We start from the raw sequence: 17,337 nt of genomic DNA on the forward strand, positions 1-17,337 counted from the left end.
TTCTGTGTAATCTCAGATCTTTCTTTTAAGATCAATGACCTAGTTTCTTTGAAGTTTCTTCAATACTTCGTGTTTATTAAGTGAGACATTACCAGTGAGAACTCAATGTCCAGGAAGCTGGGTTGGGGTTTTTTGGCTTTTATTCTGGCCACAGCATTTGGGTTTTTTCTGTTTTGAATTTTTTCCCGTCTAAATAACAAAAATGCTGTCCCAGGTCAGATCAGTTCAATCCTTAAGTATTGCATTGCCTTACCTGGAATATTTCAAAGCCATAAATATCAAGGACACCAATGTTATATTCTTCATGGTCCTTCTCCATAGCCTTATTAATAGACTAATAAAAGAGAAACAAAACGTAAAACAGAGTGTAGGTTTTATATATTAGTATCCTTAAATCTTTATATAAAAATACTGAGTTTCTTCAAAAAGAACATATTTGAATGGAATACAAATATATGTAATGGGGTATTTTACTTTCACTTTTTAATAAAGTGTTATTAACAGCTAGGAAATGAACAGTATACTATCCTGTTTTCCAGGTTAGTGAGCCTTTGGATCTACTGTTTGTAAAAATCTTTCCCCTTTTGTGTAACTGAATCAGTTAAAGAAAGGGAGCCAACAAAGAAAGAACAGCCTTAAGTCTGATATTTGATGCATTTTGCAGATGGTACCACGAATCTTTTCACCTATGTCTGTACTCCCCTACTTTGCAGTGTCAGTGCAGGCACATAGTGGGAATTACAGAGCTGTCATGATGAGGGAGACTGAGACACTAGCAGTGCCACCATGGAGGAGACTTCTGCTTCATCTAGCCAGCATCTATGGCCAAAGGTAACGTTTCTATGTCACCAATCCAGCCTAGGGTCTAATTCTGAACAGAGAGTACTTCAGCATGGAGAAGGGAATTTGACCATTTGCTCAGATGCCACAACAACGGAATGCTGAAGGCCTCTTTGCAAGACAGTAGGGTGAGAGAGCAGGGGAACACAACCCACTAATTCTGCTCACCTGAAAAGGCTCAACTGCGTAGGAGAAAACAGAACTCAGCAGTACGGACGCTGACAGGAAAGAGATGTCAGAGTATCATACGGGACAGTTGTGGCAGGAGACTGAGTAAATATAGTGACGAAAGACCAGCTCATTTGCTTCAAAGAAAGTGTATCATTTGTCATATAATCAGTACCTCGTATTTGACACCTGTGGTCATGCTTCCACTGCACTGCCCAGTGCTGCTGCTAAGGTTTAGGCAAAGAACCATACTGGGTGAAAGAAATGAGGGACAAGAAAAGCGCTGCAAGCAACGTTCCTAGTGTACTTGACTTGTTTTGATACTTCAGTAGAATCAAGCAAATCCAACTTACATCCACCAAGTAATCAAAAACACGGGAATGAAGGGCCTTGGCCAGTGCATCCCTGGTGTAGCAGGCTTGTTCCACGTTTAGCGTTACATTAATGGACTCAGATTTGCCTCCCCACTTGCTGTCCATCTGTCTGCTGGTCAGTTTTTCTTTTAGGCGGTCCTGGTTAATTCCCAGGAGAAAAGCAGGGAAAGCCAAAACTGCAAGAAAGATCAGAATTGCTGGATTATGACTTACGGACTAAACCAATACAGAATGAAGGAAGAAAAATTAGCTGTATCTCTAATAACAATCAACAGCAAAAACCCTCACGGGGCAAGCAGCTTAGAAAGAAAAAGAGGATGGATTTATGTCTTCAAGATTTCCCTAAGCTCCCCAAGGACATTTTCAATCCTTTAGTTATGTGGATTTCAATTAAGATAAACCACCTTGATGTACAATATTCAGCTATTTCTGTACCTTCAGCCCTTCAAACATGTAAAGCTGGCTTGGGTCATAGTTTTGAACTATGTGGTTCAAACAAATCACTTATGGAGGAGATGGAAATAAGATGAAGAGCTCACACATTAAATAAAATCTACACCATTGAAAATTCTTTGCAAAAACATGAAATGTTTAAAATATAATAAAAATATGCTATCTGCTTCCTAATATTCTTTCCCTTTCTTCTTCTAAGTTAAGATACTGCAAAAAAGTTTTCAGTTGCTTCACCATGTATTTGGTTTCGCTTTTTTAATCGTTATTCTGGGAGTACTTTGCAAATTCTGGTTTCCCTTGTTTAAAAGTAAAGCAGCAAAATACTTCTGTGCAATAAGCAGCCACAAGTCCAGTATTCTTTGCATTCTTAGCATGTGGTGCAGATGTCAGCTGCAGGTGTCATGCACCTTGAGGAATGGAAAAAGAGAAATGGCTTGAAAGCATTTGGAAATAGCTCCCAAGTGCAGTTCTTGGGAGTTGGTACTGCACCTCCGCTAAACCACGTAATCCTCTAACAGTGTTTCCTCCATGTTCCACTGCTTTCAGATCTACTTTACTGGTGTGAGGAGGATGTAAAATAATCACTAAGGCAGCAGCCACTTGTGCTTTATGCATCTGTAATGTCACAGCATGATTTCGCTAAACCCTTCAGTACGTTAATCCAAAATTATTTTTAAAACTGCAAATAACCGCCAGCTTTCTGAAATCTGATTTATTACCATCAGTAATCTGATTAAATTTACCCTAGGGTACTAGAAATCACACAACTAACCAAAGTTCAGCCACTGGCAACATCTCTGGTAACTCACTGAGAACTCGGGTTGAAAAGCACGTGAAAAGATAAAATATCATATGCTTCAAAATGGAAAAGAATGTAAATAATTATAGACCAAGTATGCCCACATATACTGTAAAAGTGCCAGAATAAGTATTTAGCCAATACTTCTGTAAGAGTTTATATAGATAGTCTAATGGTAAGAACCACCATGCATACCTCAGACTCTCTTCCTTCCCAGTGACAATGATTTACTGTAGAGGAAGAATAGTTGGACATGACTTGATATAACTTCCCATTCTTAAGATGCCTGATTATTTTCCCTAGTTATGGACTATAGCGTTCCCATCTAGAAATTAATATAAAGGCAGGATACGCATGTAATTGAAAAAATGATCTTCAAAGAGTAATCAATAGGGTTCTGTGGAATAGTTTTAAATACAATCTGTGACGAAAAGCTGAAGAAGACTAGGTTCACTTCACTGGTTTTCTGAAAGTGTAAAACAAATCTTTCAATACAATGCAAGTATAAAGAGGGATGGTTTAAATTGTTTTCTGCATCTAGGAGAGAACAAGTAGTACTTGGCATGATTTTGCAACATCTAAATTTATTATTTAGAATAATTAATGAGAACTTTTTTTTCATCTATTAATATAATCAAGGACTGTAACAGACAATAATCACTGGCAGTTTTAAAGAAGCATTTGTCTAGATGTTGGTCAAGAATGGTCTGTACAGATTTAATTCTGACTCAGAGTAAGACTAGAGTTTTTGGTGTCTTAAAAGAATGGCCTTGGTATGTTTTTCTGCAATTGGCTATATAATAACAAGAACACTATTGACCAAACTCTTAAACTTTTTTTTTTATTTCAGACTTACACAAAACATGACTTATCAGTGGTCTTTTATTGTGTTTTATCTTTTGTGGCTATCCGGGCTACAAACGCTTTACTATTTAGTTGGCTAGGACAAACAGTAAACTGGGGGGAGGATTAATGGAAAGAAAAATGAACCCAACTTTCAGCTTCATAATGCAGAAATTGTACTAGACATTGCTATTTCTTCTCTGGTTTCTTTAAAATGCAGTATGTCTATCTGCTGATTTTTTCAATGTATTATTCATACACAACTTCTGTATTTATATCCCAGTGAGCAAGAGAAATATGGTGTACATGGCTCTTCAAAGAAATACATTCACATTTACCAACTTATTTGCAACTCATTTCAGTTTGTTACTTTTTGATGCAACACACTGTATCTATCTTGTCTGGCTATTAAATGTCTTGATTTCATTGAAAGATTTAATTCTGTGATTTAAATGGAAGCACAGTAGCTCATTTGGAATCGTAAGGCATATAAAAAATCCTATACTTTTCTTTGGATGTATAAAATGCCAGAAAACGTTTTTCTTTGGGTTCACTTACTATTCTCTCAAATTAAGAAATTAAGGTTAAAATTAGTCATTTTTATTTCCCGATTTCTTAAACAAATAGCAGGAGAGTACTAATACAGTTGAATGGGAAGCTGACTGCACAAGATATTTTATTCATATTTAACTTACCGAAAACTAAACAAATGCAGTTTTCCTAAACATAAGGGCCATTCTGAAGTAAGAGTTAAGAGAACAGTACATATAAGCTACTACATATGTTGTGCTTATGCACTCTGTCCTTAAACTATCAAGGTCGTATAAAATCAACATTAGATGCAAGGTATAAATCATGACAAAAATGTTTAAAACTCAAGATCCATTAATCTTTCAACATCTTGCTGATGTGGACCTAGCTGACATAAAACAGCAGCAAGAGGTGAAGGATGCAAGGACAGTGCACTGCAGATAAGGAAATGATAAGGAAACAGTTACACAGCAGATGTACCTAATAACGAGGTACAGGTTGTGAAATTTGAGACAGGAAACCTAACTGTAGTATGTAAATTCTGCATTTCAATTCAATTCTGAATTTCTGTTCTCAAGGCACTTCTTCAGGATGTATCTACATACACATGTATGCCTGAGCGCTGACCGTGTACCTGAGACTGGGGGTACTCCACAAGCTGGTAGCTGCTTTCACACGGCAACAAGGTCAGACAAACCACGTAAGAAACAGGTGGTTGATGCACTGAAAGGAGCAGAGTTCAGGTTTGCTTGAAAGCATTTCTCACAATTTCTGTTACTTCATATTCAAAGGCTGGAAAAGCATTTCTTAAATTCAAAATCCTATTAAGTCAGTGGCATTGTATAAGGCAAAAAAGGGGCCTCAGTACCACTGGGTTTAGAAGAGAATCCAAATGAGCAGCCTTGCACGATAAGAAATGATGCACTGTGTTTGGATAAGCACCTCAAGATTGCAGTTCACCTCACGCCATCTGGGTTTCAGCCCACTGCTAATTCTATAACCATTTCCAGAGGTACTTACACTCCTCACTCTCCACCCCTGCATAGTTGCCAACTTCTTTGAAGCTGATGTTTCCCAAATGCAGTATTCCTGCCACAATCTGCAGCACCAATGCCTGTTCCTCTGCAAAGATCCCAATCACACTCATTGCATGCTGTAAAAAAAAAAAAATAAAAAAAAAAATTGAATCAGTGAAAGAATCTGTTCAATGACTCTTGTCATAGAAGTCCTTTTAAATTTTTGATGTTAAAAATTTGGGGTTTTCAAAACAGTTTAAATACCTAAGGCAACCAAATTTCATTATAGCCTGCACTGAAGTTTCAAAAGGTACCCTATGTCCTACTTCAGCATTTTTGTATTTTTTTAATTAAAAACAGAAGCATCTACACCATTTAGAAGATATGCTAGCAAAATAAATTCTGGAAAAATTGCAGTTACTAAAAACCAAGCACCTGCTCTTTAGTGTCACACTCAAAATAAATAATTTCATTGCAAAAATGGGCAACAATGAACTTAAGAGACAATGATTTTACTCCTTCTACACAAGACAGTTTATCCACTGAGACTAAGAACTGTGAAGCTGTACTGAATGAGTCAAAAAAGCAGAACAGTCTATCTGTCTTAGGCTGTGAATTCCAGCCACTTACTAGAAAATAATCCACAACATCAGCTTTTGGAGTCTAGAACACGTGGTAACTTATAAAATGTCTTCTCGACTGACTGTTTTTCTAAAATACAAAGTTAGCTAGAATACAACAGTAATGATTTATTTTTTGTTAGGCCTTTAGATGTGCTAAATATATAAAAACGAAGATGTATTAATATCCTTATTTTAAATAGTAAATTTTTAATAGCAGGAGACCAGCGAGTTAGCATGACTTGCATAAAGCAACAGCATTGTCAATGGATAAAGATGCCTGATCTGTGCTTTCTAAGTCCCTTTCTCCAGCCTCTCAGTTGCACTGTTTTAAACAGGCACAGAGATCAGTCACCACTAAGAATTCAGCTAAAACAGGGCACTCTTTTACACTTTCTTCTAATGGAAGGTCCTCACTGTGTTTGCATTTTTACATTTTTCTTACTGCAGATTATTTGCACCCAATTAAATTTCATTAAATTTGTACCTTTCTGAAAAAGAACAAACAGAAAACAAAACACCTTCCTATAAAAAGTATCTGTCTTCTCATGATTGTTAGGCTGCAACACAGGACCTCTTCAGGGCAACATACTCCTCCTCAGGGTAAAATAAAATTAAAATAAGTTACATCTACATTAATTTCTCATTCCCACATTAATACATCAGTGTCTTTGCCACAAATGGACAGTGAAATGAACATACATCCACCACTGTGCAAATCATAGAGTGAAAAACTCACCAGTGTTTCTTGGAAATCCGATTTGTCATTGATGTCATCAACTTTGTAGGACCCAGAGAGACTCAGATAGTAATAGTAGTCCATACTGGTAATGCCAAGACTGCTTTTTTGTTCAGCGGAGGCCCCTTCAATTAGCTGCAGAATAAAAATCCCCAAATTAGGTATCACACAACGATATTCAGCAGAGATGAGGCAGGTTGGAAACAGGTGACTGAGGCTGAAACTACTGTCAGAGATATGGCTAGTGCTGTGCCAGGTATGTACCCTTCCTATGACTTGTTAATTGTTTAACCCAAAAGAACAGATTTTCATTCCCATTCCTATGAAAGGTTTAGTTCCATCATCTAATAAAAAGCAAAAACTATGACTGACTTGAATGCCTTCCATTATCTTTACCTCAAAAAGGTAAGGCAAAGTGGGTTTTCCAATGTGCAATATATTATCTACATCTTCACAGCAACATGTTTTCCATGCCTACTGAAAGGATGGCAGAGTTGAAAGAACACATGGAGAAAGCATTATTTGTGACTCTAACTGTGAGGCCAAGTATTCTTTATGTCCCATACGTTAAACAAGTTTTGAACGGCTCCAATAATATGTTTATTTGAAGCACGGCTCAAGTCACACCCCTTTGCATCATTTAGGCCAACAGGGCCAAGAATAAATAACAGAGTAGTTAAAAAAGGTTCCTGGACTCTCTGTGATGCCAGAGAAGAGGGTCCTCAGACCTATGTGAAGTCTTGGCAGTTGCGCACAGACATGGCTGCAATAGGAGAGACTTGAACAAACTAACATCAGAAGGGAATAGTCAAAACCCCATCGTCTTTTAACTCTTGTGTCAAAAAAGCCTCTCCAAACCACAAAGGGAAATCAGCAAGACAGAGCAAATTGCTCATAGACCTTGGAATAGGAGAACACACAGCTCCTGGAGCAATTCCAGCTCCAACTCAGCTTTCCAGCCTGGCACAAAAAAAGCAACTTTACATGAAGCTGCTTACAGTCACTTACAATGTGCTGTCTTTACTCTAGTTTTGTAGAGCTTGATCAACAGCACTTCAGCAGACAAGGAACTCCTACGTCAAGGTCCAATGAAGGCCAGAAAAGCCTTTTGAAACACAAAAAAAGCAGGGATGCTTGTAGAATTCAACAAATAGATATTATCCTAAACATCCTAGAAAACTTAACTGAGAATTAAATCTCTCTTTCACAGCTGTGCTATGGAATTCCAGAGCAGAAGGTATAATTACATAGGCCAGTTTAAAAAGAAATCTGTTGGAAAGTTCTAATTTTCTATTATATTCTACTGGAATTTTCCATATGGGAGTTCACAGTGAATTTCCAAGCAAGGCCTTTGAAATATCGAAGTACTTTTGTTCTCAAACTGGAAGGCAGCTAGGTAGGGCTATGTTAGATGGTGTTTTAACACGTTATCAAGGTTCCCAGCGATATCCAGATTACCTTCTTGAGTATGCATTCAGTAATCTCACTGTGTTGAGAACGAATATTAAATCAAAAGGAAAAACTGGTACCAGTTATTTTAAATAACTCGGAAAGGACCTATACACTTCCGACCTGGTAAAAAATGTGAAAACTCCTCTCTCCAGGATTCCTCATTACCACTCGAGATTTTTCCAGTAGGAAGTTGGAGATTTTCCCTCCATCTGGTTCTCCACCTGGGCTAAACTGGATTTCAAAATATTTCCCCTGCAATAAATAATTAAAGCTGTTGAATGATTAGTTAATACAAACCTGAAATCATGCACTTGTACCGTATCTCAAGGACGGTTACTAGGATATTTAATCTTTATGGATGCAGTGACACAGCTGCCTCAAGGTGTAACCTAAGTTTAGAGTCTCTAACTATCATGTATCTTTCTTTCTGCATTTGCACAGCACTAGACTTGGAATAAGTTAATGCAAATGTAGAGAGGAAACGAGTGGCTTCTTTTCACTCCTGAAACTCTTGCTTAGTATAAAGGAAACCATAAGGCTCACGTATATAGGAAGTAAACTTAACAGATTTATGACCAACGGCAAACATAGCATTCTGCTCGGAAGCAAGGTAAAGCAATTATCTTTTTCTGTCAGGGAGACGTTAATTGCATTAACACTCACGCTGGCTGAGGAGCAGATCTCAAATTTGTAAAGCCTATGGGTAACTTTTAAAAACAGAACATACACCACATCATCTAATGAACTGTCATTTCACAATACTTTGAGTATTTTATAATGACGGACTAAAAATAATTCCTGCCTACTTTCTCTACGTATTAGTAAAGGCATTTTCCATCAAACAACTCTAAGGAGGGTTTCATCTATTTTTGAAAAAGCTATCAATTTTTATATTATTTTTTAAAAAACTTATATTACTGCGTATATTTCACTGATCTGGAAAACTGATCAGTTTGTTGCTATTAAGTTATTTGTTTGCATACCGAACATTTTATAAATAAACTGTGACCAGGACATATTGTAAGAGAAACAAATGCGCAACCTATACAGAATGGAACAGAGGCCTCTCAACATACACTTTATGTTTTAAAAAACACTTTGTATTTTATTTAGATTTACCTCACTTGCAGACAATTTGTATTATACTCCTGAACACCATTTTTGTAACAGCACAAAAGTTGGAAGAATAAAGAAATCTCTAAGGCAGAGGGACTTACAAATCTGCTGGAGTTGTTGTTCCGTACAGTTTTTGCATTCCCAAAGGCCTCCAGTAAAGGGTTGGACTGTAGAATAATATCTTTAACATGCTAAAATTTTAGGAAACAAGAGAAACAGAGACTCAGAAATAGACATTTCTAAAGCCCTTACAGATTTTCTAGAAAACCAGGACATCTAAATTATGTATTAAAAAAGCAAGAAAGCTTGCATCTGTAAGAAGTCCTTTTGATCAGATAAGGAATAGAATCTAACCATCTTTTTTTTTCAGGCCTTCTAGTTCCTATATTTTGAAGAAAATCCTATAAAACTGAACAAAATGCCCGAGGCTAAAAACTAGTCCTTTTCACTGTTCTCTCAACTGACACAGCCAATAAATTGATCTGGTTTTTTCATCATCTCGATTTTAAACCATTTCCTTCTTACACATGAGCATTTAAATCTTTTTTGGGCTCTGGAACCACAACCAATGAAGTCAGAGCAGCAAAAAACGTAGGAATCTGCAAGTGCTTCAGCAACCTGTTTTGGGATCGATGCTGCTGCTATCTAGCTGTCTCAGAAAGCAGTAAAGCGTGTTACTATTGTCTCTGTCTGATCCTCGGAGTTGGAAGTATGGACAAGAGATTAGCTTTGGGACAAACCCAATGCATGCTGGGTTGTGAAAAGAAGACTGAATTTTATTTCAAAAGAAATACTCAAGGCAGTTTACCAACTTAAGCATCAACTTTTACTCTAATCACTAAAAATATTTTTTAATTTTGTACGAAATCTGGAATCTTTTAAATTAAAAAAAAATATTTACGTATAAAGTATGATTACATATATGCCAAAAATAACACAATGCATACTTTCTCTGGATCATTCTCTATCCTCTGCAATGTTCCCAGTATCATTGTTGCACAAAACTAAGCAGAAAGAACATATTCGACATCAGAGAATGCAATAAAGCAAAAAAATAACAGTAAGCACTCAAAAAGAGTGGACTGGTAAAAGCAGCTATTACCTATGTACCACTGCCTGTCAGTCAATGAATGGCATTGTAACGTCATTAAGGGACGGCTAATTCACTCAATTAGCTTTTGTTAGTAAGTTTCAATAGATCGAGCAGACATTGATAGTTACTAACAAAAGCAACTATTTTTGTTTCAGCTAGCTTTCAAATACTCTAATTTTGACTAAATAACCTCATAAAACAAGATGATGCTCCTGTTGTTGGCTCTCTGACGTATGCATACAAATCAGAGGTTTAACAGAAGTAATAAAAACCCCAAAAGCCAGTTCAGTTTTCAATACAATGCCAATACAGAAGGAAAAAACCCCACACATCTACTAAAAGGAGACTGGTTGTTGTTCTTAATCTGGTTAAGAACAATAATTAAAGTACCTTTTACCCCTTAGCTAAAAAATAAATTAAAAGTGCTTGTAGACATAATTCAGCACAAGAGCGACAGAACTTTTAGGAGAGATTATGCTGGGTCTGTGGACTTCCCATCACGCAGGCAGCCCAGCAATCTGCTCACTTTTCACTGCATTTGTCTCTCTGCTCTTGAGGCTTGTATGTATTTCTAGCTGCTCACCCACAGGTTTCTTCAGGAGTGCCTCTTGGCTGCCAGTGTCTGCCAAGACAGACCTTTGTCATTCTACCTCTGAAGTAAAAATTTAGGCTATGCTTATGCTTCAGTATTACTCACCTGTACTTTAGGGCCACCTCCTGAAATTTTGGAGATATAACTCATGATATATTTAGCAGCTACAGTCTTTCCAGCACCACTTTCCCCACTATGAGAAAAGGAACACAAAAATGTACCTGTTAAGTTTTTAAATAATTCTCAAATGGAGTAATTTGTGGTTTATCTTGTTCAGACTTGAATAGCTACCTTAACAATGAATAATAGTAAACATACACCATATTTACATTGGGTAAACTGGTAATATAGACTGTGATACAGTATTGTAGCATGGTACTTGGATGTATTTGTGAATAAATAATTTTGAATACATCATCTTGCATGGACACCTGAATCTCTACAGGACTTCAAAGTCAGAAAACTATGTAAATTGAGAAATAAATATACTTAAACCAAGATGCTCAAACGAGAACGAGTGTGTTAAGAACTCAATTCACATCTAAATTTAGTGGGATTTCAGATGTTAATACAAAAACTCATTTGAAAATCCAAGCTTTGAATGCCACGCCAGATACCTACTTCAGTTCAGGAGTCTTTTGTTTTAGGTGTTCCTGAATGAAATAATGAGACATTATTAATCACATCCTGAATGACGGAAGAACTACCTTCCTGCTCCTATGCCTCTTGACAGAGGGTACAAGAAGTCTTAATATCCCATACTAGCTTTCACAATTCCTTCCTTCCGTTGTAATGTTTCAGTTCAATGGCAAATAATGTTTACAACATCAGTAGATTTGCCTTCTCACAATTAGTAAGCTTCTCAAGCAGGAAAGAAGATTGGCATGCCAGACAATCCAACCTCACGCTTTATTTCATACGTTAAAGCTAACTTAGTTTCTGGAGAATTCCTCCAGCCTTACATAAATGCTGGTGCAAGTCAGTTTTGACCTCAACGAATTTACCCTGACCCAGACAACTATACTAATACAAAAAACAACACACGGATGTTGGTTCAGTACTATAAAGCTATCTGAAATATTTTTTTTTTCTTGTGTGAAAATCTGTGCTATCTTTAAGCTCCTGAATAATTTCAGTGAATGTTGTTGACTCTTCTATCCTGCGCCTACTTGTTCCTGGATACGGATCAAATGCACATCTTTTCCTGCACAAATCTTAGCTACGTTTGCCAGAGAAACATCAGCATGTCCTGCCCAGGAAAAGGACTTGCTGAGAATGTCAACTCACAGCTCCTTATCAGCATGAGTAATGGACACATTTTCAAAGGTTTAATTCTGAAAAAGCTTCTCAAACTGCCAAGCTGCAAATATCATTTTGCATCTTTAAAGTTTCCAAACAGCACAGAAGTACTGAAAGGCTTCCTCCCCTCTCCCCCCCCGGAATGTCTTCGTGCTTTTGTCTTCTCCTGACTGTAGTTTTACAGATCAAACAGGAAACTTGAAAAGGTGAAGAAATACTTCTTGATCATCTCATCTCTGAAATGCGGACCATGATTTTTATTACTCTGAGTCATCTTTTCCCAAGCATCAAGAAGAAAGCCTGTATTATTGCTATCTACTACATTCACAGGGACAGACAGAGTTTGCTGGATGGCAAACTGTACTTAGAAGCTCAAATCAGCAATAGTTCAATAATTAAAAGAACATTTCTTCAAAATTTGCTCGCAGTAAATTTGCTCATCCTGTTGTAAAACAAGACAGACAAACCAATCTAAACCAAATCATACTCTTGAGTTTATATATGCAGTTTTCAACTGAACACAGAGGAGGATCCTGGGCCAAACACTGAATGAATTTGATCAGGTATTATTTATCACACAGTAAAAATATAACGCATTTCTGTAAAATTTTCTTTGATGCATAAATTACCCTTCTCCTCCTTGATCAAATTAAATGTGGTTTATATTTCTCATTTCATAGCGTCTGCCATGGAAATTGACCTGGAGAAATATAGTTCCATTTTATTGTTAGTCTCTGTTTCGATGTAAGTGGTTCCTTTATATTAAATTAATTTGGCCAAAAGATTGCATTTCAGAGTTTGCTTTAGATTTATGCATGCATATGCTTTTTTCAGTTTTATGCTTTTATTGATCAGAGACCAGTAAATCGCTACAATTAAACCAGAATAAAACAGGATGATGCATTATTTATCAACCAAAGAAACTTGATCTGATGGAACAGGATCTTGCCCCCAGTAAAGCTCAGGTAGCCAACTGTAACAGGGAAATTGTGGCATTCCTGCCAAATGATTCTCATACAGAAACTTTTTCACATGTATCTTATTGCTCTGCTGCTATTAAAACTACCTTACGCAGATGTAAGAATCATTTTCTAGCTTGGTAGTTTTAAATATGTTGGAAGTAAGGAGGTTTTTAAAGGTTGAAAAATTATTAAAGTACATGGACTGCAGTACTGACAATTTTCTCAGAGACTTTTCTTACTAAAAATAAAAACATTACATAGTCTCCATCAGTAACAAAAAAGATAAGGCTTTGAAAGACATATTGTTTCTTCAAGCATTATGTACTACTTCCAAAAAGTGACATTTTGTTCAGCAAAGTCAATTAACATTTAGCTGAAATCAGAGTAAGACTACAAACACAGAGGGAAAATTTTTTCCTCCTTCCTTCCTTCCTTCCCAGAGGAAACATAATCAGTGATTAGAGTAGAGAAGCAAGATCCAACACAGAGCCTCACCCTTCTCTCTAAAATTAATTTTCTGAGTGACATTTAATATAGTATCCCTGGGTGTAGAACAATACAAGCAATACTTATTTACATCGCCAGGCCAACGTAGAAATTTTAATAACAAATATTTATAATCAACTCTTGGATCTGCCAGTAAAGAACACAGCATATGTAAAATACTGTGATGTGACTCGACAAGCTTTTTAGTTTGTTTACATAGAAAATTTACTGTATGTTCAGAGAAACCTTGGTAGCATAATTTCAGTGAAATATTTTTCCCTTCTGAATGAGAGCTTTTATCTAACTTTTCTTACTGCATCAGACTTATGTTTCCACCACTTCCTCATTAAAATACAACCGTATTTCCAGTCAGATTCTGTACGGATGTTTTAGAACGATCAGTCATTTGAGTCTTCTGGGAAGTTGAAATACAGAAGCTGACTAGAAATCTCACATTAAATTCTGAACTTAATAGACCTAAAATAGGCATGAGCTGCTCACTAAAAACAGTTGGGATGGTAACTGATCTTGCCATTAACATATATGTGTAGTATTCAAGATGTATTGTCTTTTCAGGTATGCAGTCATCATATAATAGCTTTACTGTATTCAAACGTTGCCATGTGGATGTAAAATGTAAACTAAAATTACAAACAAGGAGGACTGAAAAACTGCTTTAAAGCAACTGCAAATTCTCCCGGCAGAGATCACAGAAAGGGAAAACAAAGTCCTCGACTTTATATAAAGGTAAAACCTTAAGAACACTCTGAAGAAACACATTTATTGATACATATTAGAAAAATACTAATCATAGCCTCCACTCTCTTAATTAAAGGACAACGACAGCCCAGAAGGAATTAAAAGCCACAACAGAGAAACCTTCATAATTAAAATCTCGACTGGACAACTCCTTGTTGACAGTGTGGAGGGGCTGCCATTTCAAGTGAGGAAGAAATGTGAACAGTCTGCTGTGGTGGACACTTATGAGCTTGGTTCAATAGAGGCCTAAATTAATCACCATGCCTCAGTAAAACATAAACTTAATGAGAAATCAAACTCCGGTGTAACTGCATTACTCATATGAGTAAACTTCCTTTGCAATTCCGGCCGGTGGATACGCAGGGCGGGAGGACGGCTGTGGGTCCTGCTCCCTGCTCCCACCCAGCACAGGCTCTGCCCCTGCGATCACTCCCCAGCCCAGCAACGCCCGCGGTCTTTGCGCTGCTGACAGCCACCCAAAAGAGCTCACAGCACCCCAGCTACCACTGCACATGCGTACATGTCGTTTTCTTAACATGTACATGCTGCAATTACTCCACTAATGAAACAGGCTTCCCTGGCCATGGGTTTGTTCTTTGGCAACAGTTTTTCTTTTTAAATCAGTATTATCACATAAAGATTTTTTTTTGGTTGCTATCTCAGCTTTCCAGAGAATGGTATTTTCTTTTGGATCTGCTTTCCTAGTTCAATCGCTGCCTTTTTGAAGAGAATGAGCTTTTTCTATCAGCATCTAATTTGGAATTCTGTAACTAAATGTCCTGGAAAAAGGGTGCATGATACACACACACACAGAGGGTCCTGACTACAGCAGGACACTGCAGAGACCTTCCTTCACCTGCCTAGAAATCTATGTCCAGTCTCTGGGAATGCACGTCCCCTCCCAGGTCTGGGGGTAGATGCTGCAGGTGCCCAGACCACATGCTGTAGGAACACACGGGTGTGCACCAACCCCTTCCCCATCATCCTCATCTCTCCACTCCTGAGACTCCATCCGCACTGTAAGCCAGTCGTAGCCTTTTTGATCTGTGAATCACTCCAGTCTACATTTTATTTCTTGCCTTCTCTTTCTGCAAACCTTTTTTTAGGGGGGAAATCTGATATCTTGAGGGGAGGAAAAGAAGGAAAAAACCTGGGTTTCTTTCTGTACTAGCTTGCTCTGTTCTTTCTGTTCCACCAGGGATTTTCAATGAAGACACTCCAAATTCAGACTAGTTGTGAAGTAGAGAAGCATTCAACAGGCACCTCATAATAACCATACTGTTATCATCGCTCATTTTCCACAGGACAGATTTTTATGGCAAAAACTATGGTTCACTGAGACACAAATGTTCGTTTGAAACCGCTTAGGTTCAGCAGACTTCTGTGGAACTGCAGACAGACAGAACTATATCTGAATTTTTTGAGAATCACCAGTTCAGGGGCAGAAATGGTGAAGTCTTTGGCAGCTATTAAGTGAAACCGATGGTGTGCTAGTAGATACGAAGCTAGCTAGAACATTCATTTCACTCAGGAGCTGCAGCATCTTGGGAGCTTTTAGTCTGCCAGCAAGTTCAATGCCTTCTGGTCTATGAAATAAAACGTAAGCAAACAAAATCCAAACTTCATTAAACCTCATTCTCAAGCCAGCTCTAGTTGCTAGAAATTGTGATGACACTAAAATCAGAAAATATGGGATGTATGTAAACAGTTTAAATGAAGCGTGGTCGAAAGGATTAAAATATCAACCAAAAAAAAAATCAATTTTGTGAATGGTTGAATTACTCAATTTCATAAAAATAATTCCTAAATGTCCCAAGAAAATTAACATATCAATGCAAAAATTACCTGTAAGCTCAGGCTGTTTTTACAGTGTTTGTAATACGAATTATAAGAAAAATAGATGTGTAGAAAGAAAGACGAATTCTCTGAAACGTCCCTGGCAAACATGATTTTTCTTGTTTCAGTTTTGCGTAGATTTCAGTTAGCTCCAGCAGATTTTGAATAGGCTGTGCACACACTGAGAGAAAATTCACTCTGCACATACAAAATGCAGACACTCCAAAGAGCACATCATCCATTGTTCAAGCACCAGAATTCTCATGTGAATTTAATGCTGTAAGTCTGCATCTCAACGCTCTGAAAAGCGTGACACTCTGCATTCAGTGCACTCTGGGGCATTAGCAATGGATCAAAAATCACATTTCACTACAGTTTAAAGATTTTCACTATAAATTTAGCTTCATGTGAAATATCCCAGGCTCTGGCATGTTACTTTTTTCAAAAAGCAAAATAAATCCCAATTCTACCCATTCATAACAGGTCTGAATTTGACTAAATGGGACTACTGACTTCAGAATGGCAACAGGCATCAGTTTTCCAAAAACGAAGACTGAGCTCAGGGAACAATCCAGATATACGAGGGACAGGAATATGAGCTCTGGACATTTTGTTTTATATGGCACCCTGCTTTACCCAGGGACACAGGAACAGGGAGGCTCTTATAGGAGTACAGCTCAGCGTAGCAAACTGAACGCCTGGTTGACCTTCCTACATGGAAAATCAACTGTTTCCCCATACCTACATACATTTGCTGATACTAAGAAGGACACACCTGTGCACTTTTCCACTGAAATATGTCACCCAGGAAAGCTCTGCCTGGACAGCCCCCAGGCACAGATTCAAAGAAATAAAACGGGGAATATAACTTTCAAACAATTATTCCTCACAAGCTTTCATGGCAGCTCACTGGTCAGATATATTAATATGAAATCTATTTTCACACTGGACCATTCAGTAGGGTACAGGAACGCTTGCACATGGAGCACCTCCACATGAAAGACCCACACGCTAAGCCCAGTTCTTTATAATACCCCAGCAACAACATTAAATTAGTAAGTGGTTGGTGCAAGGGCATTTAAGCTTAAACATCAGTGACCACCCATTTCCTGGCAGGTCCCAGCCCAAGGGATTGAGTGCAACAAGTGACACGGCATCTGATCACCACTGACACCCTGTCCCCACGGGGCTGTGACACTGCAGGGCACGCAGCCACCCCAGGGGGAAGACCAGAGAGGGGCTCCTGGACAAAGAAAACACTCAGTCTTCAAATATCTCTTTTGTTAAATTCAACAGCAGTTAAATTCATAGTGATGCCTCTCAGTGTGTTCCACACAGAAATGATAGAAAGCTTAAGAA

General features: G+C 37.7%; 1 protein-coding gene across 1 annotated transcript in view; it reads right to left on the bottom strand.

Annotated features, from left to right (window-relative positions):
• MYO1E (myosin IE) overlaps window positions 1–17,337 on the bottom strand; it is an 88,627-nt gene that overhangs the window by 33,280 nt on the left and 38,010 nt on the right. Inside the window, exons 5-11 of the mRNA XM_054214569.1 lie at window positions 10,742–10,829; window positions 9,053–9,142; window positions 7,956–8,087; window positions 6,384–6,518; window positions 5,029–5,161; window positions 1,362–1,558; window positions 254–334 (exon numbers count right to left, since the gene is read on the bottom strand). Of these exons, the coding sequence (XP_054070544.1) occupies window positions 254–334; window positions 1,362–1,558; window positions 5,029–5,161; window positions 6,384–6,518; window positions 7,956–8,087; window positions 9,053–9,142; window positions 10,742–10,829 (856 nt within the window). The remainder of the gene's footprint in view (window positions 1–253; window positions 335–1,361; window positions 1,559–5,028; window positions 5,162–6,383; window positions 6,519–7,955; window positions 8,088–9,052; window positions 9,143–10,741; window positions 10,830–17,337) is intronic.

Source organism: Rissa tridactyla, chromosome 9, assembly GCF_028500815.1.
Source record: "Rissa tridactyla isolate bRisTri1 chromosome 9, bRisTri1.patW.cur.20221130, whole genome shotgun sequence".
NCBI classification, from domain to species: domain Eukaryota; kingdom Metazoa; phylum Chordata; class Aves; order Charadriiformes; family Laridae; genus Rissa; species Rissa tridactyla.